General features: G+C 41.5%; 1 protein-coding gene across 4 annotated transcripts in view; it reads left to right on the top strand.

Moving 5' to 3' along the window:
- Positions 1-22,082, top strand: part of Rabgap1 (RAB GTPase activating protein 1) — a 145,592-nt gene that overhangs the window by 114,761 nt on the left and 8,749 nt on the right. For all 4 annotated transcript variants that reach the window (XM_090330593.1, XM_090330594.1, XM_090330592.1 and 1 more), the window contains 7 exons: positions 3,712-3,786; positions 7,665-7,790; positions 8,365-8,508; positions 10,657-10,698; positions 10,913-11,041; positions 20,818-20,910; positions 21,567-21,677. In XM_090330593.1, the coding sequence (XP_090186719.1) occupies positions 3,712-3,786; positions 7,665-7,790; positions 8,365-8,508; positions 10,657-10,698; positions 10,913-11,041; positions 20,818-20,910; positions 21,567-21,677 (720 nt within the window). The remainder of the gene's footprint in view (positions 1-3,711; positions 3,787-7,664; positions 7,791-8,364; positions 8,509-10,656; positions 10,699-10,912; positions 11,042-20,817; positions 20,911-21,566; positions 21,678-22,082) is intronic.

Here is a 22,082-nt window from a genome sequence, read left to right on the forward strand (position 1 = left end):
CTGCTTGACATATAGCTGGTTTGGTAAGTGTTGAATTAGTGAAATGTCTTGTCTTTCACATGCTTCATCATAGACCCGTGAACCTTATATTTCAAATGTCTCCCAGATGCATCATACTGTCACGCCTGCATGCACTCCTCCAGTCTCGTCCCTCTGTTCTCTTCCTGTGGAGATTCCACACCTTTCCATCCTCTATACCATTAGTTAAGCTCTGCTGAGCATTTTAGGTGATAAGAATAAATGAGGATAAAAGTCAAGTTCATGACAATAATTGCAAGAAATGAATGCTGATTAACTCAGACATGTTTTTATAAAGAATAAACCACAAATTGAGATCTACAAAAACATTACTAAAGAGCTTTATTGACAATATGTTACTGTTGATTTCTTTGGATTTTGTTTGTTTGCCAGTCATGAGTTTGAACTCGAGGCCTGGACACTGTTCCTGAGTTCTTTTGCTCAAGGCTACCACTCTGCCACTTGAGCCACAGCTCTACTTCTAGCTTTTTGGTGGTTAGTTGGAGATGAGAATATCATGAACTTTATGCTAGGGCTGACTTCAAATCATAATCCTCTAATATCAGCCTCCTAAGTGGCTAGGATTGTAGATGTGAGCCACTAGTGCACAACACTATTTATTTTTAATATAATCTTAGTAATATTGACATTAATATTTATTCTTACTAATATGAGAGATAAAAGGTGATGTCTTTCTTCAAGGTTGGCTCTCTACAACATGTAAAACCAAGCATTTTTTTTGTCAAGTCTTGGGGCTTGAACTCAGGGCCTTGGGCTGTCCTTGGGCTTTCCTCAAGGCTGGCACTCAACCACATGAGCCACAGCACCACTTCCAGCTTTTCTATGTATGTGGTGCCAAGGAATCGAACCCTGGTCTTCGTGCATGCTAGGCAAGCACTCTACCACTAGGCCAAACTCCCGGTCCAGAAGATGATGTCTTACTCTATTGCAATCAAATCCTCTCCAAAATTTTCTCTGTACATGATGTCTATAGAAAAGTACCGGTAGCCGGGTGTGGTGGCCCACACCTGTAATCCTAGCTACTCTGGAGGCTGAGATCTGAGAATCAAGGTTCAAAGCCAGCCCAGGCACTAAAGTCCTCTTAAGGTCCATGAGACTCTTATCTCTAATTAACCACTAGAAAACCGGAAGTTGCGCTATGCCTCTAGGGATAGAACTGTAGCCTAGAGCTGAAGAGCCCAGGGACAGTGCCCAGGCACAGAGTTCAAGCACCACAACCAAAAAAAAAAAAAAAAATGCATGTGTCTCATTATGTGTACCTAGCCATTTCATCAGAGAAGTAATAAAATGAAAAAAGTCTAATGAGATTACATCAAATTCTACTTGAATTTGTGGAAATATGACATAAATTGTTTTACTTTTTGCCAATAGTGAGGTCTAAACTCAGGGCCTCATATTTGCTAGGCTGGCTCTTCTATCAGAGTCATGAATTAACTACCACACACCATTCCACCCCACCACCATCCCTCACCTCCATCTTTTGTGCCAGTACCCAGAGCCTTGAGCTCCAAATAAGGCTGGTACTCTGTCCATTGAGCTACCTCTTTACTTCTAAGTTTTGCTGGTTAATTAGAAATAAGACTCTCTCAGATTTGTCTACCTAGGCTGGCTTCAAAAACTACCATCTTGGCCAGGGTGGCCTCGTGGTAGAGTGCTTGCCTAGCATGCATGAAGCCCTGGGTTTGATTCCTTAGTACCACATACACAGAAAAAGCCAGAAGTGATGCTGTGGCTCAAGTGGTAAAGTGCTAAAGTGCTAGCCTTGAGAAAAAGTGCTCAAAGACAGTGACCAGTCCCTGAGTTCAAGCCCCAAGACTGGCAAAAACCAAAACTGCAATCCTGTGTGGCTAGGAGGATACATATGACACTCAGCTATTTTTCTTTTTAATTTGTTTTATTTTTTTGAGATACAGGGTCTTTCCTGCTTAGACTATGATCCACCTAATTTTAGATATATGGTTGCTGTATGTGAATGGCAGATGTATACTGTCATGTCTAGCTACTGGTCAAGAAAGAACCTCTCAAAGTATTTTTTTTTGCTCATTCTGGCTTCAAACCACAGCCCTCCTGGTCTTAATCTCTCAAATATTTAGAAATACAAGTGTGAGTCACCAATGCCCAGTGATTATAGCTGTTTTCAAAAAGTATATTTTGAGCCAGGCATGGTGGCTTATGCCTGTAATCCTAGCTACTCAGGAGGCTGACTTCTGAGGATTGCGGTTCAAAGCCAGCCCAGAGCACTAAAAAGTCAATGAGACTCTTATCTCCAATTAATCACCAGAAAACCAGAAGTAGCACTGTGGCTCAAAGGGCAGGGCAGCAGTCTTGAGCCAAAGAGCTCAGGGACAATGCCCAGACCCAGAGTTCAAGCCCCATTACCAACAGGGGGGGAAAAATTATATATACATATACATATATATATGGACTAAAACATAGTGAGAAACCCATTTATATATTAATGTTGTCATCTGACAAGCAACAGCTTCATGTTTTCATAAAAGATGCATTTTTAACATACTTAATTCTAAAATTACTTTCTTGGGACACAGGAACTTTAGCACAAAAACATTAAGTAGAGAATAAAGGAAGTTCCACCAGAAATAAATTGTCCAAAGGGAATAGCGTCTTGAATCTGGAGAAATTCCTTTTCTACCAGTTTACATAAGCATGAAATACTAATCATTACAACAAAGCTCTGAAAAACAGCTAAAAAGACAGCGAGTGTCCCACCATGAGTGTTACATGTTAATGTTCTGTTCAACATAATATTCAGAGGAGATGGATGGTAATCATCTGCAGCCAAGAAAAACAAAAACAAGAATTCCAAAGGAACTCACAAATGATTTCAGAGTAATCACTCTTATCAGCAAATTATTACTGGCATTATAGAAAGAATTGTATTTTGGTATTTTGCCAAAAAGCTTTTTTTTCAGAAGGAAAAATGAGTGATCATGATAGTACTAATGAAGGCCTACTATGTGTAAGATGCTAGTCATATTGAATAGGTCATGGCCTTAGCCTTTAGTAGAGAAGATGGACATTTGAACTGTAGCATGGTCAGTGCCATAATAACAATGCATCAATCATAAAACCTTAGAGGCACAGTTAAGAGAAGGATTGGGGCCAGGAGCATGGCATAACAGTAGAGTGCTTGCCTAGCATGCACAAAGCCCTGGGTGTGATTCCTTGGTACCACATTCACAGAAAAAGCTGGAAGTGGAGCTGTGGCTCAAGTGGTAAAGCGCTGACCTTCAAGGGCAGTGCCCAGGCCTTAAGTTCGAGTCCCAGGACTGGGAGAGAGAGAGACGGGAGGAGAGGCGGGGGGAGAGAGGGAGAGAGAGAGATTAATTTTGGAACCTATTGGAGGCTTGAAGGAAGAATATGCTTTATAGTCAGGGTACCCAAGGGTACAATCTGAGCAGTGGCAAGCTGGGTTCTTAAATTTCTTCCACTTTTTGGCCATAGGAAATGACATGGTCACTATCCTATTTATTGCTTATTTAAAAAATGAGATTTGCGAGAGATTTCAATGTCATTCTTTGGCCATCATAATGCTCTAGTAGGACTGGGGCACCATCTTCCAGGCTCCTGTATTCAGGATCCTCTATGGAGGGCCATCATAGCCACGAGTAGCTGTATTTATGTAAACTTGTTTTTTCTCCCCACCTCCAGGCTTATTCTGTGTATGATGAAGAGATTGGCTATTGCCAGGGCCAGTCATTTCTTGCTGCTGTGCTGCTTCTCCATGTGAGTAATTGGTGTCTGTTATAGATTGCACATGACCTGCCTTTAGCTCACACTAGCTGTAGTCAAAAGTAACATTTTAGGTTGAATTTGGCCACATTCTCAGATAGATCTGAATACTTTTTCCTTAATTTCATATCATCAAAGAAAAAGAGCACTGGTAATAAATGATCGTGTTGAAAACAAGTACAAGGATAGGCGTCCTTTTTATTGGGATTATGTGGATAGCCTGGTAGTGTTTGATCCTCAGGGACATTGTACCATCTCTAAAGTAGCCACATAATGTTATTAATATTCCTTTGAGGATTTACATGTTAGGATAGGGATAGATAAAAGGCAAAGAAGTTAACTTTCTCTGTCACGTTTTTCATGTGTTCATTTGACAAATACCTTTACCATCCAGATTTTTTTTTCTTTTTTTTGGGGGGGGGGTCAGTCATGGGGTTTGAACTCTGGGCCTTAGCATTGTCCCTGTCCCTGTCTTCAGCTCAAGGCCAGTGCTCTCCCACTTTGAGCCACAGCACCACTTCTAATTTTCTGGTGGCTGATTGGAGATAAAGAGTCACAGACCTAAGTGCTTGGGCTGGCTTTGAACCACGATCCTCAGATCTCAGCCTGATGAATAGCTAGGATTACAAGCATGAGCCTCCGACATCTGTGTGCCCTCCAGATTTTTAATTTTCTTTTAAATCTTATGAATGATGAATTACCATTAAGGTGACTCAGTATATTCAGTACTCTTAGTGTTTCCCATACTGATTGTCTCTCTTTTCATCTTGCTCTTTTCCTCATTACTACCCATGTTTTATGTTTTCTTCAATTTATTTTATTAAGGTATTATAAAGAGGGATTACCATTTTGTTTGTTTTGGGGGGAAAAGATTATTTTTGAAGGGAAGTAGACAAATATCAAAATATTTCATTCCTAAAGACAGGGGTTTTCTGCAACAACCATTCTATGATGTTACTCACCAAATAAACCGATCAATAATGTCTCCCACAGTCCACATTCGATTTTCTCCCATTACCCAATCAACTCTGTTATACCCCCCTTTTTTTTTCATCCTCGTGGGCCTTGCACTCTGGGCGCTGTCTCTGAGCTCTTCAGCTCAAGGCTACTGCCTTATCCCTTGAGCCACTGCACCACTTCTGAATCTGTAGTGGTTAATTGAAGATAAGAGTCTCACAGTCTTAGCCATGAGGTGGCTCACACCTGTAATCCTAGCTACTTAGGAGATTGAGATCTGGAGATTGTGGTTCAAAGCCAGCCAGGGCACTAAAGTGTGTGAGACTCTTGAGTATCTCACATTTACAGGTATAAGCCACTGGCACTTAACATTTTCTGGGTTTGATCTGAACACATGCACACTATACACATACCCCAGATACAATGCATTTTAAGAACTTAATATACTACCTTGGATATAGTAGGTGCTTAATAAATGTTAGCTATTAGTATCATTACCAAAAGGATTTGGTGGTGGTATGCCAGGAAATACTCAATCACAGGGTAATTATGGGACATATATATTCCAGGAATATCTTTGTATAGATGAACTAAGGTTTTCTGACTTTATTTATCTGATGCCGGTACTGGGTTTTTTGGTGATTAACTAAAGATAAGAGTCTCGGGGGCTTTCCTGCTTTTGCTGGCTTGGAGCCATGAACCTCAGATCTCAGCCTCTGGAATAGCTAGGATTACAGGTGTGAGCCCCCCAGTGCTTGGCTCTCTTTATTCTTTTAATCTAAACTACCTTCTTATCTTTAAAAAAAATAATTGTATTCCAGGCCAGTGATAGTTTCAGAAAATTCAAGTAAACTGTCTTGTTAAAGTATTCCACATTCTTAAATTGTAGAATCTCACATCTTGAAGGATTCCCCATTCAATTTATAATGAGTGGACAGCTGATGTCTGCAGCGTTTTTGAGGGCTATGTTGGATGTCAGAGGTGAATAGTAGACATGGTACAGAGTTGATAATGATTCTGCCTAGCTGTAAGCGGATAATCTCACAGCCTGTCATGAGACACTTCAGGGATGTCATGAAGGTAGAATAAGAGTTTGGGTGCAAGAATAAAACAGCCTCATTAAAGATTTAAGCCTGTGGGGAGTTAACCTTTGCATTGCATCCTGAACAACAAAGACTGTCATTCTCTTTTGTATGTTTCAGTACCATTAACTTTTTCCTTTTTTATGTTGCTATGGAAATGATAGTTATTTTTAAAGCAGTAGAGAAAAGAGTGGAACACTGCTGGCAAAAGATATACAGCAAAGTATGTAAGAGCCCCGAAGTGGGGAAGTACTTGCATATAGAAGGAATGAGAGGAAGGAAGTGTAGCCACAGCCCTGTGGAGGGGAGAAGGGCTGGGAAGCCAGGGGAGAGCCTGCTCATCCTTCTCCTCAGCCCTGGGAAGCCAGGGCTTGATGACATTCTATGACAGGTGCCATATGGTAAAACAAAAGCCACCTTCATTTCTTCTTGTGAACTCAGCTTGCTGGTATGGTGGTCACGGAAAAGGATGCTAAAACTTTGATACTAATAGGTTAATTTTTTTTAATTTTGTCATATCATAGCTCAGAATCATGAGGTGTAGCTTTCCTTACAGATTAAATCCAAGAACATTTACCCCCATTTAATTATCTTTTGAAAATTGATTTCACAAATTCTCAGTGTCTCGAGCATGTGCAGGAGGTAAGAAATGTCCCATGGATCGGGCTACTTCTTCCTCACAAGAAGGAAGTGAAGTTGCCTTCATGTCAAACTCCTCAGAAGATTGGTCTTTCTGTTGCAGCTACTCTTGCCTTTCCAATAATAATCTGCTGTGCTCTTCTCAGTTACTGCCTAATCTTGTTTGATCTTTAGCTGTTTTATTCTTGGTGATTGCTGTGCTCTGAGCTACTCCATCATCTTGTTACATAGAAGCTCGCCCACCTTCTTGACTTTTTTGAAGGTTTGCCACAGACACATGAAGCCTTAAATAACATAGCCAGTGCTTTTCTTCTGTGTTGAAAACGAGACATCTTGCCAGCTTCTTAGTTTTCTATAAAGCTATGAACAATCTACATTTTGTTCTAAGTAGAAATGAAGTAGACTTTTTGTAGCACTTTGAGCCATTGCAAAAAGTACTGTAGCACTTTTAAGCATTCCTATGAGCCTTAGAATACACAGTATTCTCTAACAAGCTATGCTTTTGACAAAGAAGAGCAATAAAAAAATAGGAAGCCAGGCATGATGGCTCATGCCTGAAATCCCAGCTACTCAGGAGGCTGAGATCTGAGGATCAAAGTTTAAAGCCAGCCCAGGCACAACAGAAGGACCTAAGACTCTTATCTCCAATTAACCTCTAGAAAATGGGAAATGGAGCTTGGCTCTAGGATAGGACAGTAGTCTTGAGCTGAAGAGCTTAGGGACAGTGCCTGGGCTGAGTTCAAGCACCATGACCCACCAAAAAAAAAAAAGAAGAAAAGAAATGACAAAGGAGCTGGGGGAGATCACCAGGCTGATCTAATTTATGAAAGATGAGACCTATTCTGTGTATCAGCTTTTGTTCATCTCAGGTCCTGTCTTCTACACAAAGCTTGTTCCCTGACTCCCTGTAGGAGACACAGACACTGCTGTGTTCCCACCGCGCCTTTCTAGTCACAGTAGTTATTGTATTCTAGCTATAGGGAAGCTCCTGGAGGACAGTGGCAGTGCTGGAAGTAGGCATGATTGTACACGTCTTTGCTGAGTGAATAAATACTACAAAATAAAACTTTACACCTGAGTCTCTGTATACCACTTAATCTCCTGGTAAGGAATTTAAAATACAGAGGAAACTTGTGTGCTTTGTGATTCATGACCCCTTTCCACCACCCCTCCCCCTTTGCCTATCTGTTACAGATGCCTGAAGAGCAGGCATTTAGCGTTCTAGTCAAGATCATGTTTGACTATGGTCTCAGGGAACTTTTCAAGCAAAATTTTGAAGATTTACATTGCAAATTTTACCAGTTGGAGCACCTAATGCAGGTAAGGATTCAACCTGGGTTGCACTTTATAAAGATGCAGGACAAGGCGAGCTAGATTAAGGACATGATACCATCTGTGGAAAGGGATGGGTTTTATTTCTATCATTTCTCACTGTGTGATGAGAATGCCAAGATCTAACAGTGTGAACCTGGTGGGTGTGAGTTTTGTTTTCAGTCTTAAAAATAACCAAAAGAAGAAATGACTCTGCAGAGACCTTTTCCTACAAATCCAATGAAGAAACTGTTCATCAGGCCCTGAAACTGACTAGTTGGGAATTTCATAACAGAAGTGAAACAAACTTTCTGAGACATTTCATAACTTAGAAATAAAAACTAGTTTGCTTGCCACTGTTTGAGGGTTTCTCTTCAGACCTACTTCATGGTCTGAAAAGGGAGAGTTGAGTGCCAGCTTAACACCAGATAAGCACTCTTCTGAGCACTTTGGAGTTATTTAGAAAAACACAAGTATGTGACTTTTTTTTTTTTTTTGTCAATTGCTGGCAGATTTGTGAGCCCCATGAGGCACAGTAGGATAGCTGCATGTGTGCCCAAACCTAATTAGTTTGCTATTTCAGGAATACATTCCTGACCTGTATAACCACTTCCTGGATATCAGCCTTGAAGCACACATGTATGCCTCCCAGTGGTTTCTTACGCTTTTCACTGCAAAATTCCCTCTCTACATGGTCTTCCATATCATCGACCTGCTTCTGTGTGAGGTAAGTATTCACTCTGTCAAACCAGTCTATCCTCCTCCATTATTTCAGTTTTGGGAAATCGACACTGAAATGGCTCTTACCAAGCAAAGCTAATACTCACATCTGTTAAGGGTGTTCTTTGCTGAAAAAGTAAAATAACAGTGACTAAATGAAATAGAGGTTTCTTTCTCATGCAGATAGGCAAAGTTGGCAGCAGTCTGCCTTTCCACAGCACAGTCCTGTCCTCAGATAGACTAGAAGTCTAATCCACCCACCTGCGTTTAGCTGGGGTGATGGTGACGGGCAGTGGCAAGGGCATCTTTCTTACCTCCCCATTCATCTCTGTTGTTTTGGGTTGGGGTTTTGTTGATGTTGAGACAGAGTCTCACTTTGTAGCCCACTATGGCCTCAAACTCTCAATCCTCCCCATAAAACCTCCAAGTGCTACAATTACAAACATACACTACTGTTTCTGGCTTTATATCTTCTCTTTGTAAAAGAAACCAACATTTTTATGGAACAACCAAAGCTGGTATGACCACACCAGTTACCAGGGAGTTTTTTTTGTTGTGTTGTGCTGTGTTGTTTTAGTCTGGGTATGAGTTTCCTAGAAATGAAGGAGTTACCACTAAAGAAAATAAATATATTAGCATAAATAACAGCCTTTGATATGTGATAGTTTGGGGTTTTGAAGGATACATGCCTGTTTAAGAACAAACTATAAAATAATGTTTATTATAGAAACTTTACAAGTTACAAACAAAACTAAAATCCAGTCCCAGGATCCCTTGTAACAGTTTTGTGTGTATTCTCTGAGCCTTTCTTTGCATTCATATATGTATGGTTTCGTATGGAATATGATGTCTTTCTATTCAGACTATCATGTGTATAATGGGGTCTAAATGTATATATTGAATAGTATGAGTAAGTTAAAGTTAAACATATTTTTTTCATTTTATATACTTGAACATCTAAAGAACACATATCCACACTGTAATTGTGCTATATTCAAAGCATACAAAAATCCATAAGGAGCCAGGCGTGGTGGCTCACACCTGTAATCCTAGCTGCTCAGGAGGCTAAGATCTGAGGATCAAAGTTCAAAGCCAGTCCAGGCACAAAAGAACCTGAGACGCTTATCTCCAATTAACCACTAGAAAACCGGAAGCGGGGCTGGCTCCGGGGGTAGGGCAGTAGCCTTGATCTGAAGAGCTCAGGGATAGCGCCCAGGCCCCAGGGTTCAAGCCCCACAACCAACAAAAAAATAAATCCATAAGGGCTTTGCGCCAGTGGCTTCTGACTGTAATCCTAGCTACTCAGTAGGCTAAGATCTGAGGATCATAGTTCAAAGCCAGCCCAGACAAGCAAGTCTATAAGAAGGAGGAGGAGGGGGAAGAGGAAGTGCTGTATGTAGCTCAAGTGGTAGAACAGCACTAGCCATGAGCAGAAGGGAGTTCAAAGACAGGGCCCTAGCCCAGAGTTCAAGCCCCAGGATGAGGGAGGGGGGACCCATAAGGAATTTATATTTGCATTAGTGCCTTAAAAATTCTAAGATGGTTTGTAGGAAATAGATGTTAGCAATATTCTGTATTTCTAACATGCCTCCAAGTATAGCCTTCTTTGGATGTGGCATAATTCATGTCATCTCAAACCTACTATCAAGCCTGTAAATTTTGTTGTTTTTACAATTATGAACAACCATCTGTTAAGCAGTCGCTAAGGTCCAGGTGGTCTACTAAAGGCTTTGCATAAACTTTGTAACTGATTATTTTAGAAAAGCCTTAAAGGGAATTAGTTACAGAAACTGTGCTGTAGAAACATACCCGGATTCTGGTGATGTGGATGTTGCTGCCTGCCCTCCCTGTGTTTGTCTCTCATCTTTTGACTTCCCACATTGGTCGGGTGAAGGAGACAGATCTGAGGGAGCACAAAGCAGATCAGCTTCAGGACACAGGGTCCACAGGTGCTCACATAGCACAGGAAAGGGTCACCATCAGTCACTGCCTTGACACGACACAATTTTATGACTGATTTTTTGGTCTGGAATCATGGACTATTTGGAAGAGCATTATTTCTTGTGAATATGAGACCAGGACTAGAAAAGCTCAATTGTGAAATATTTAGAAGCCAAATAATAGCACACTGAACATGTTCTTCTTTCTCTTTCAGGGAATAAGTGGCATTTTTAATGTTGCCCTTGGATTGCTAAAGGTATCTGTCCCTCATGAGCCACATTGTCTTGTCTGCCCCTTCTGCACTGCAGTGTCTCTGTCATAGCCTTGTTCTAGGCTTTCTCTGGGCTCTTACAGTTTCCCTAACAGGGAGAATGTGCAAGGGATTCTTTTAAAGCCAGAATTATAAAATGCTTCTTGTGCCTCTTCAGGTCAAACCTGTTTTCTATATGTAATTTCTTTCTTTCTTCAAGACTTCCAGGGATGACCTGCTATTGACAGACTTTGAAGGTGCCTTGAAGTTCTTCAGGGTTCAGCTTCCTAAAAGATACCGCTCAGAAGAAAATGCTAAGAAACTAATGGAATTAGCTTGCAACATGAAGGTAATGCAATTTTTGTATTAATATTCTTTTCAGGTAATGTCTCACTTTTCATATATGAGCTATTCTATGATAATCTTGGTTGAGAATAACTTATGCCATTTGCTTAGTGCCATGATTTCTATTTCTTTTTTTTTTTTTTGGTGGTGATGGGGGGGTCATGGGGCTTGAACTCGGCTTGGGCACTGTCCCTGAGCTCTTCAGCTCAAGGCTACTGCCCTACCCTTGAGCCAAACCCCTCTTCTCATTTTCTAGAGGTTAATTGGAGATAAGAGTCTCAGGTTCTTTTGTGCCTGAGCTGCCTTTGAACTTTGATCCTCAGATCTCAGCCTCTTGAGTCGCTAGGATTACAGATGTGAGCCACCGTACCCAGCTTCAGTATTTTTTTTTAATTTTTGATATATCTGTGTATTTATAATGCAGCATCTTGTAGATGAAACCCAAGTCTAACCCCAAAGTTATTTATGTTGCATATGCACCTGTTAGCCTGGAGGCCATTTTATACAGTATTTACTGTGCCTATGTTTGACTGTGTCTGTGGGCTCCACATCTGGAGTCTCAACCTATTGTAGATGGAAGAGCATAAGAAAAAATGTGCATCTGTGTGGAGATACAGACACTCTTTGTCAGTATTTGATAAGTAATGCACAAGTGTACTAGATACTATATATAATCCAAGATTATGTAAAATATATGAGAGAATATGTACAAGCTGTATGCCAACATTCTACCATTTTATATAAGAGAGTTGAACATCCTCTGGTTTTAGTATCTGAGGGGGAGCTTGGTTTTGTTTGGAATTTGGGGTAGAGGCAAATAGTTACAGGGTACAGAACAAATAGTTAGATTTGCATACAGTAGTTAAAATATAGTTATATTCACTTTCTTTGACTCCAGAGAGAAAAAGTAGGATCAGTGGGTCAAGACAGACATGGCAGACTATGCTCGTGTCCTTAAAATGGAGCCAAGGCCCTGGCCTCAGAAGTCTAAAGTCCAAAATATTCCACTCCTATTTAAGGTTTCATTCCTTTATTTGTAAAATAATACTGTTATTCTGTTTAAGTGTCAAACAGATGTAATTCATGCTACTCCTCTTCTCCTCCTTTCTTTTTTGTGTCCATTGTAGGGCTTGAACTCAGGGCCTAGGCTCTGTCCCCAAGCTCTTTTGCTCAAAGATAGCACTCTCTCACTTTGAGCCACAGCTCCACTTCTGGTTTTCTGGTGGTTAATTGGAGGTAAAAGACTCATAGACTTCCCTGTCTGGGCTGGGTTTGAACTGTGGTCCTCAGATCTCAACCTCCAGAGTATTTAGGATTACAGGTATGAACCACCAGTGCCCAGCTCTTAGACTTACTTTTCTTCTTTTAACACATAAAGAGACTAGATACATACAGTATAACCCAACAAATGTTTAAATAATCTAGGTGCATGAAATAAAAAAGAAAGCTGCAAGTGCTTGGAGGAAAGTAGTTCAGAGCTAATGTATATAAATGGATACCTCCACATCCCAAAGGATTGTGGAACCATTTGTTACTGGGGTTCCACTGCTCACACATAGCCTGCAAAAAGGGCAAAATCTGGGGCCTCTAGGAGCCATCCAGAAATGAGGCTTCCATGTACAGCGAGAAGGTTAAACTGAGGCCTCCTACTCTAAGAAGAGTACAAAAATGTTTCCTGGTTGCCTAATGGGACAGTAAAAATATAAAATGAGTAAAATGAGATTATTTGAGAGCAAGAAAGAGAACTTCTAGAAATTAATCTGTAAAATTCTCTTCAAATTCAGATGTCACTATGTGAAGGTGCTGTGGCTAAGGACATGTGTATGAGCAAATTGGCTACAATATCACAGGTGCCTTTCTTACCATAGTGCCGGGGTGGTAGTAAGGGTTCAAGAAACAACCGTCACTGTTATAATTACTTCTTGTCTGGTTTTTCAAGCAGTAACCAGACAGTGTCTACAAATGTGCTCAAGGATAATAGGTTTGTACTAAGCTGAGTTCCGCAGAGCTCCCCTCCTTGCCATGCTCCTCTCCAGTCTCAGGTTCTTGACACCTGGCGGGAAACCTTGCTGCCACCCATGGCTCTTAGGTGACATCTCTGTCCCACATCCAAGCTATCCTTGAAGTATATTCTGCCTCTGACTCCACCATCACACCTATCTTCCTTTCATTTCCTTGATCCCATGCTGTCTCTCCCTGGCTCTTCTCCATTCTCCCTCCCCCCCAAAAAACCAAACAAAACGAAACAAAAAGAAAACTTCTAGTATACATTATCTTGCTGTAGAATTGAGGAGTTCTGACCTGGGTCTGGCAGGCTCATATATTGTCCACAATATCTGGCCTTAGCACTCTGTGACTTTCTCAGATTCCTGATTTCCCCTCCTGTTTTTTCCTTTGCTCTTTCTACATCAAACCCCCTGCCTCTGTTGTCAGACATGCTAAGTATATTCACCCTCAGGCCTTGGAAGCAGCTGTTATTTCTGGTTCTAATATTCACCCACCTGTCTATGTGGTTACACTGTTACTTCATCCATTTTTCAGTTCAGATATGTGGGGAGGGAAGCTTCAAGCTGGAAGTTTTACCTTTTGTATTTTTTGTACTTTCAAGTACTTTAATAATAGGTCTTTATTTTTATAGTACAAATATCTAGTATCTAATATCTTCTTATTCCTTGCCTGTGTTTTCAATAAGTTATGGCTAACAAAATTTCCTTCACTGTGTCTGCACAGTGTGGATATTTCAGGGCTTTGTACATCTGAGACACACCTGGGGTGATTCCCTCTATTAAAAGCAAGACAGTAATTTTTTTTCTTTGAAATTCATAGGAAGCCTACAGGTTTATCAGGACATGAGAGAAAAGCTTTTCTGCTAAAAGATGAGATACAGTATATACAACTTACTGATGACTGGTTGTCTTACAAGTATACTTGATACCAGGAAATATTAGGGAAACAAAGAAGTAGCTGAGCCAGTTACTGCCAAGTCATCATTCACAGCGATTATTGCTGACTGAAAGGGACGAGAGATCGCTGGCACACATCGCAAGCCCTGTTCTGTGGAGCAAGTACAGACAGTACACGTAAGCCCCTTGGGCAAAAAAGGGGATTTAGGACTTGAATAGTATGGAAGCTAATTTTTGAAGTTTTTAGTGTGGAATTTACAGAAGAAACATTGACTCATTGATATCCTATTCTGTTAAAATTCTTTAAAAATTGTAGCTTAGTTTACTCATTGTGAGGATTGTGAATATCTTGCATCTAAAGAGGCCTAGAAAACCTGTCGAAGAAAGAAATATTTATAGGCCAGGAGTGTGGCGTAGTGGTAGAGTGCTTGCCTAACATGCAAGAAACCTTAGGTTTGATTCTTTAGTACAGTATACACAGAAAAAGCCAGAAGTGGTACTGTGGCTCAAATGGTAGAGCACTAGCATTGAGAAAGCCTACAGACAGCGCTCAGGCCCTAAGTTCAAGCCCCGGGACTGGCAGAAAAAAAAAAGAGGGGGAAAGGAAGGAAGGAAGGAAAGATGGATAGATGGATAGATGGATGGATAGATAGGAGGGGAAGGGGAAGAGTTCTGTTATCATTGTTGTGAGCTCTGGTGTTGCTGTTGTTCTTTCTTATAACATCAGGTCAGGCCAGCTCCTGGAAGTAACATGACAGACCCAGGTAAAAAGCTAGGAGGGCAGTAGCAGGAACACTAGAATTCAGGACTTCAGACTCCAGGTTCTGCATGCTGCCCACATTGTTCCTCTTATTGCAAAACTTCAGGAAGATTTAAATATGGTGTGGCAATCTCAAAACGGCCACAAGATGGATGTGTTGCTCACAAAGGTCTGCATCACCTGTGCCCAGGGGTCTTCCTCTTCTGTCAGTCTTTCTCTGTGACTTACTCTCCTGTCTACATTTGGCTTTTCTGGGCCTTTTTACTCTCCCCTTCTCTGTATTCTTTTTCTTTTTTGCCAGTCCTGGGCTTGAGCTCAGGGCCTGAGCACTGTCCTTGGACTTTCTCAAGGCTAGAGCTCTACCACTTGAGCCTCAGCACCATTTTCGGCTTTTTTTTTTCTATGTTTGTGGTACCAAGGAATTGAACCTGGGTCTTCGTGCATGCTAAGCAAGCACTTTAACCAGTAGGCCAAACTCCTGGCCCTCTTTCTCTGTATTCTTAAAGTAAGCTTATTTTGAGACTCAAATATGTTATTTTTTGAGAAATTAGCTTTCATGTTCTTGATATAAAATGTAACATATATCAAGCCTGATTTTAACTATTTGTTGAATTTATTGCTCTTTTGGGGTCTGAGACAGAAGAATCCATTCCACTGCTATCTAATACCCAGTACCCCTCTCCAGGTCCTGGAGGCCTCGGGAACCACCCACTGTCATACGTACATTGTGCCATGGATAATCCTTAGAGGGGGATTGAGAAAACACTGCTCGGTCCTTTGTTTTTAATAATCTTAAGGGAGTTGCCACATTACAAAACAGTTTATGAATATAGTACATCTTGATCCATGTCACCTCTTCAACATACTCACCCCCCTTCCACCCACCTACTCCCTTCTTCTGATTTCATGGTGTATACATTAAATTCTTGATTGCTTTCTCCCTTGCTTCCCCTCTTCATCTGTGTACCTCTCTCCCCTTGCCCCCGATTCTCGCATGTACCTATTTCCTGATACTTATTTCGTTGGGCTTTGCTTTAGTTTTTCTAAAAGATCCTACCATTTGAGCTCTCCGTTTATAAACACTTACACCAGCCCAATGTGTTTACTTATAGATTTATAGGTATATTCTATCTACCACAATTTTCTCTGGGTCTAGTTTACTTCACTTAGTATAATTTAAAGATTATCAACTGTTTTAATGTAGGAATTAAGAGAAGATAGATGTGGTACCTGAGGCATCCTAGCTCGTGGGAGGCTGAGACCAAAGAATCTCAAGTCCCAGGCTACCCTGGGCTACAGAACAAGACCTGTCAGGTAGTTGCAGGAAAGAGGGAAAAATGGAAGGAGGGAGAATGGAAAAGAATATGAGATATAAGCTCTTTCCTTATAAGAATTATTTTAGGACAAGGGCTGGAAGTTTGGCCTAGTGGTAGAATGCTTGCCTAGCATGCACGAAGACCTGGGTTCGATTCCTTGGTACCACATACTTAGAAAAAAGCCGGAAGTGGTGATGTGGCTCAAGTTGTAAAGCTCTAGCCTTGAGAAAAGCCCAAGGACTTCATGCCTCACAACTGGCCAAAAAAAAAGAATATTTTAGGACAAGACCAATGTAAAATGCTAGTTTAGAAGAAACAGGAACTGTGTTGTATATAAGAGGAGGCTCAAGAGTTTTCTGTGTCAGCTTTGGACACTTGGCTTCTTTGCTATGGAATTCTACGCAAGGGGTGGAATTTGTGACTTCGAACATAAAGTGTGTTCACCTTTATGCTATATATAAGAAAAGACTTTATTACAAAAATCAAATCGCAGCCAGGCATTGGTGGTTCACACCTACTGCTCAGGAAGCTGAAAACTGTGAGATTCTTACCTGTAATAAACTACTCAAAAAAGCCAGAAGTGGTGCTGTGGCTCCAGTGGTTGAATGCTAGCCTTGAGTACGGAGAGGATCAGGAACAGAGCCCAGGCCCTGAGTTCAAGCCCCAGGACCGGAAAAAAAGGAGTATCTACAAATTGATGCAATCTTAACTATTTTTCTTTTGGAGAAATAGAAAACTTTTTTGTAGGTAGCAGCATTTACCTTAAGGGAAATTTTTATTCATGAATATCAACACTCTGAATTTTATTATCTGTTGAAATAATGCGTGTGGTTGGTAGTTATTAGGACTTGAAGCATTTTGAGGACAATGACTTTCTCAGGCTTTTCTGTGTGTGTGTGTGTGTGTGTGTGTGTGTGTGTGTGTGTGTGTGTGTGTGTGTGTGCGCGCGCGCACATGCGCGCACTTGGACTTTTATATGATGCCCTTATAGACAGAACTAATCCTTACGGGAACTTTAGCAGATCTGTTTAGATATGTGTATAGTAAGGCTCAGAGAACTGAAGTAACTCCTAAAGGGTCTTAGTAACTGTTGGAGTTAGGATTCAATCCTAGGAAATTAGGGACTCAAAACCAGTTGCATTCATTGTGCTTAGCAGAAGAATGAGGTGCCAGCTGTTTATGTTATCAGACCCTTTTGGTAATGTTCTTGTAATGACAGGCAGTCCAGTCTTGGAGATGATTTATCTATCATAAAGCATAGCTGAATTTAGCTGTCCTTATCGACCTAGACAGAACTAGTTTTCTTTCTTTCTTTGTTCTCTGAAGCTGGGTTTTGCGAGGACACTTCTGAGTGCCCCTGTCTGTGAAGTGAACTCTAGATATCTGCTGCTAGTCATTACCGGGAAAGCAGAGGTCCTGCTTTCTTATCTTTAACAAGGGGATTTCCCTTGCTTTGCCTTCTGGGGTCTCAGTTACTAATTTTAGGAAGACATTATCCTGATAGAACCAGATGCCTAATCCCATTTCATGATTCTGGAAAGAATTGGAGTGTGAACTATTTGAACAAATTAAAGACTCATCAATTAAATGAAATGTTTATTTCAAATAGTTAAGAGCACCGTCCCTTATCCTGGTTCTATCTGCTTGTGACCCAGAGCGGGTGAGCACAGCAGGGTTTTAGTCAGAGAGAAATGAGTGGCTTCCTTTAAAGTGGCCGTGACTCACTTCCTCAGACTCCTATGATCTTTTGGCCTCCCCTGTATTCATTTCTCCTGCCCAGGTGTCCATAGTATTTCCTAAAGTCAGTTCAACTCAGATACAGTTATAGATTTCTTAAGTGCCACAAACTGTCAGCACTGGGCATGCTACACAGATAAACAAGAAAAGGGTTTCATCCATGATCTGCATTCTTGAGCTGATGTAGGGCATCATCACTGGTCCTTGGCTTTGGATGAATTACTTCTCTATGTCTCAACCCCTTATCTGCTCATCTCAGAGTTGTTCTGAAGTTTATATAAAGTAGTAAGCACACGGGAATAGAATCCCTGCCCAAAGCACTTTTAAGCAGGAAGGTGCATGTGTCAGATCTCTTCACTTAACTTCCTATAATCCTACCACACAAAACATTGGGGTTCAGCTCTCCTCAATGTACCATACTACTTTCTCCCGCCATTTTGCCAACTCACACACAAAATGTGCTTTAATATGGCCATGTAAAGCCACTAACATTCCACCTGCTTACCTCATTGACTCTGTGCCTCCCACTCAGGAGAGGTTCTGACCTTTGCAATAATGTTGGTTGGTTGGTTGGTTTGTCTGTTTAGGTGGATATGGGGACTTTGTTCAAGACTAATGCTCTACCCCTTTGAGCCACAGTTCCACTTCTGGTTTTTGAGTGGTTAATTGGAGATAAGTCTCACAGACTTTCCTGTTTGGCCTCTATCCTTAGATCTCAGCCTCCTGAATAGCTAGGATTATAGGCGTAAGCCACGGCACCCGACTGCACTACTTTCTTAAGCCAGACTGAACACCAGCTCCTTACGAAAGGGCAGTGTATGTCATGCTTTTTGTGGTCAGGGCATTGTTGTGTTTCTTGATTCAGGCCAGGGTAATCATATCAACAGGTAATCCTTTTGTTTATTGGAAGGACCTCACTCTGTTAGGCCATCTTCTGGGCACTGTACGTACATTTTCTCTTTGATCTACCTAACAATCATTTTTATGACTATCTGAATTTTGACAAATAAGGAAGCTAAAACTGAAGTTAAGGCTGCTTGCCTTGCTCACACAGTAAGCCACCGGCAGAGCAAGCGAAAGAGGTGAGGTCTGCCCACCCACAAAGCCTTAGCTCGGAGTGAGCAAGCGCTGTGACCTTCCTCCAGGGAAAGGCCACTCTCACTTTCTGTCTGTTGGCCTTTGCATCACTACCTGCTCCAGAGAACGACAAGTAGCAAATATTTTACAAGAGCATATTATCAACTTCCCACGACAGCTTAGTGACCAAATGGGAGGTGTTTTGAACTGAACTTTGTGCTTCTATCAAAATATGAAACATATGAATAAAGTTTATATATTGCCAAATTCAGGGTTTCTTAACCTAGGACCACAGATGGGCCTAGGGTCCCTGAGCCCTCTGAAATGGTATGTAGATAATTTTAATGCAGGGAAAGAGGAAGTTGGTGTCTTTTCTCATAAACGGGAAGCACTATGTGCTTAGGACACTTTGAAAGTGGTGCTTCCCCTGATGCATTCAAGACCACTTCCTCATGCAGTGGGGTAGAAACTTCTGATACTTACATTAAACCCTCAGTCTTCCTTTTAAGAATTTGATAGAGCCTAGTGCGGTGGTTCACACTTGTAATCCTAGCTACTCAGGAGGCTGTGGTCTGAGGGTCTTGGCTCAAAGTCAGCCCTGGCATTAAAGACCTTACCTCCAAGTAACCACTAGAAAACCGGAAGTGGCACTGTGGCTCAAAGGGGTGGGGCGGTAGCCTTGACAGCACCCAGGCCAAGTTCAAACCCCATGATCCACAAACAACAAAAAAAAAGAATTTGATAGGACCAGTACCTTTAGAGCAGGGGCTGGGCATGAAGGCTCATACATGTAATCCTTGCTGCTTAGGAGGCTGAGATCAGAAAGATTGAAGTTTGAAGTTCAAGGTCAACCAAATCAAAAAGTTTGCAAGACCCTAATCACAACAGAAAAAACTAGGCAAAGGTGGTGCTTATGGCTCATCCCTATCATCCTAGCTACTTTGGATTGAAATTCCAAGCCAGCCCAGACAGGAAAGCCTGTAAAACTCTTATCTCCTGTCAACTACCAGCAAACCGGAAGTGGTGCTGGGGTTCAGACTGGTAGAGCACTAGCCTTGAGCAAAAAAAAAAACACAGGGACCTGAGTTCAAGCCCCAGGACAGACAAAAAACTACACATAGTGGCATGATATGCCCATCATCCCAGATAGGGTAGGCCCTCAAATTCAGTCTTCCCCCCACCGCCTCCATAGTGTTAGCATTACAAGAGTCACATCACACTTCCATTTTCAGATGGGGGGAAGGGGGCAGGGGGGTCAGTTAACAAGTCCTGGGGGTTGAACTTAGAGCTTAAGTACTGTCCTTGGGCTTTCCTCAAGGCTAGTGCCCTACCACTTGAGGCACTGAACCACTTCCGGCTTTTCTGTGTATGTGGTACTGAGGGATTGAACCTGGGTCTTTGTGTATGCTAGGCAAGCACTCTACTGCTAGGCCAAATTCCTGGCCTCCAGATCTGTGTTTTTAATGGCTAACCGAATGTTGCCTGTTTGAAGGCAGCACACAGGAGCAGTTAGAAGAGTAAAGTCACTACAACACAGGCTTTGGATGGAGTCTAGTGGCCTGGCCTCAAATCCTGTATCTGCCAGCCTCTTATCTTTCAATCCCTAATCTGTGTATGCCTTGTTTGTTCAAGCCACATAACCGCCTCATGCCTGAAATGAAGATGGTAAAATAACTCCTCCTCTACCTTGTGGAGAGCTTGTGAGGTTGCACACCTTGGGCATTCAGCATCAGTACTGGCATGTGCTAGATGAAATGTTGGTGATGGTGATGATGATAGTTTTTAGAGCCAATTATAAAAAATAGGAGGGGGGGCATTTGTAAGGCTTGTACTCTGACACTGTCAGGAAAAGCCTTGGATACTGATACTTAACATCCGTCCTGGACTCCTTCCTGGTTTTGTGGGAAACACCATTTGACCTGGCTCAGGTAGTAAAGCACCACCAATTCCTACTTCTTCATAATTTGTGCTGTGGTTTATTCTACAGATTAATCAAAAAAAGCTTAAAAAATATGAGAAAGAATATCACACCATGAGAGAACAACAGGCCCAGCAGGAAGACCCCATCGAGCGATATGAGGTTAGTTTGCTTGTTGCTGGATGATGTAGGAGTTTGAGGTTTTTCTTTCCATACTGTTGTGTTTCTAACTACCTTTATTGAATCTAGGGCTTAAACTCAGGCAGGCCTTAAGGTTTTATGCTCGAGACTGGAAGGCATTCTATCACTTAACTCATAGCTCCACTTCAAGGTTTTGGGGTAGCTAATTGGAGATGAGAGTCTCATAGACTTTCCTGCCTGGTCTGGCTTCAAACTGTAATCCTCAGGTCTCAGTTGAGTAGCAAAGATTACAGGCATGAGCTACTGCCACCCACCTATTGATTCCTTTTTACAATTGACTTCCCCTGTTTCTAGGCTCAAGTTTCCATTTGAGTGTGCAAATGAGAAAGCAGGATCTGTTTGTTTCAAATCAGTTGCCCAGTTTGTTGTAGTTCAGTGGCCTTTCCTCACACTTAAGAAATAGCTTCATGATAAGGTCATTTGAATCAGCTAAGTACTTTTTTGCGGAGATAGGAAATAAGGAAATATTTATTTGGAAACGTGTTAGGACCAGTCATGTGTCTTTATTATTTCTGAGAGGCACAAGAATTTACTTTGAAATTTAGCCTTGAGGAATTCTGTTTCCACCTGATTTTTTTTTTTGTGCATTCCATAATTGGTTTCTTTCTGCTCTTCAGCGGGAAAATAGGCGCCTGCAAGAAGCTAACATGAGGTTGGAACAGGAAAATGATGACTTAGCTCATGAGTTGGTGACCAGCAAGATTGCACTGCGGAAAGACCTGGATAATGTAAGTGAGGGGTTGTAGGGAAAGATCACAGAGGCAAACTTGACCTCCTCCTTAACATGTGAAATCCTGCAAGTTTGATATTTGCGGTTGCCCTTCCCTTTAGCACCTGCTCTGGAGAGACAGCAGCCAGGTAAAAAATGTGTCCTCCTTCCTTCAGGGGTATTGGCTGTGTCACACATGCAGCCCTCTTTACCCCATCTTATTTCTCTGCACAGAGTTCCTGAGTTGCTTTCCCAAGCGAGATTTATGTGTATTACAATCTCCTGAATTCCTCCCCTCTGTGGTACTGCCCAACACAGGAGGAGGAAATTGGTTATCCTGCATATTTGGGACTTGAAAAAGCATTACTGCTTAGAACAGTTGGCCTGAATGGCAGGTCAATTTTCTTAGTCATTTCTGTTGGAA

Source organism: Megascapheus bottae, chromosome 3, assembly GCF_031878675.1.
Source record: "Megascapheus bottae isolate mThoBot1 chromosome 3, mThoBot2.hap1, whole genome shotgun sequence".
NCBI lineage: Eukaryota > Metazoa > Chordata > Mammalia > Rodentia > Geomyidae > Megascapheus > Megascapheus bottae.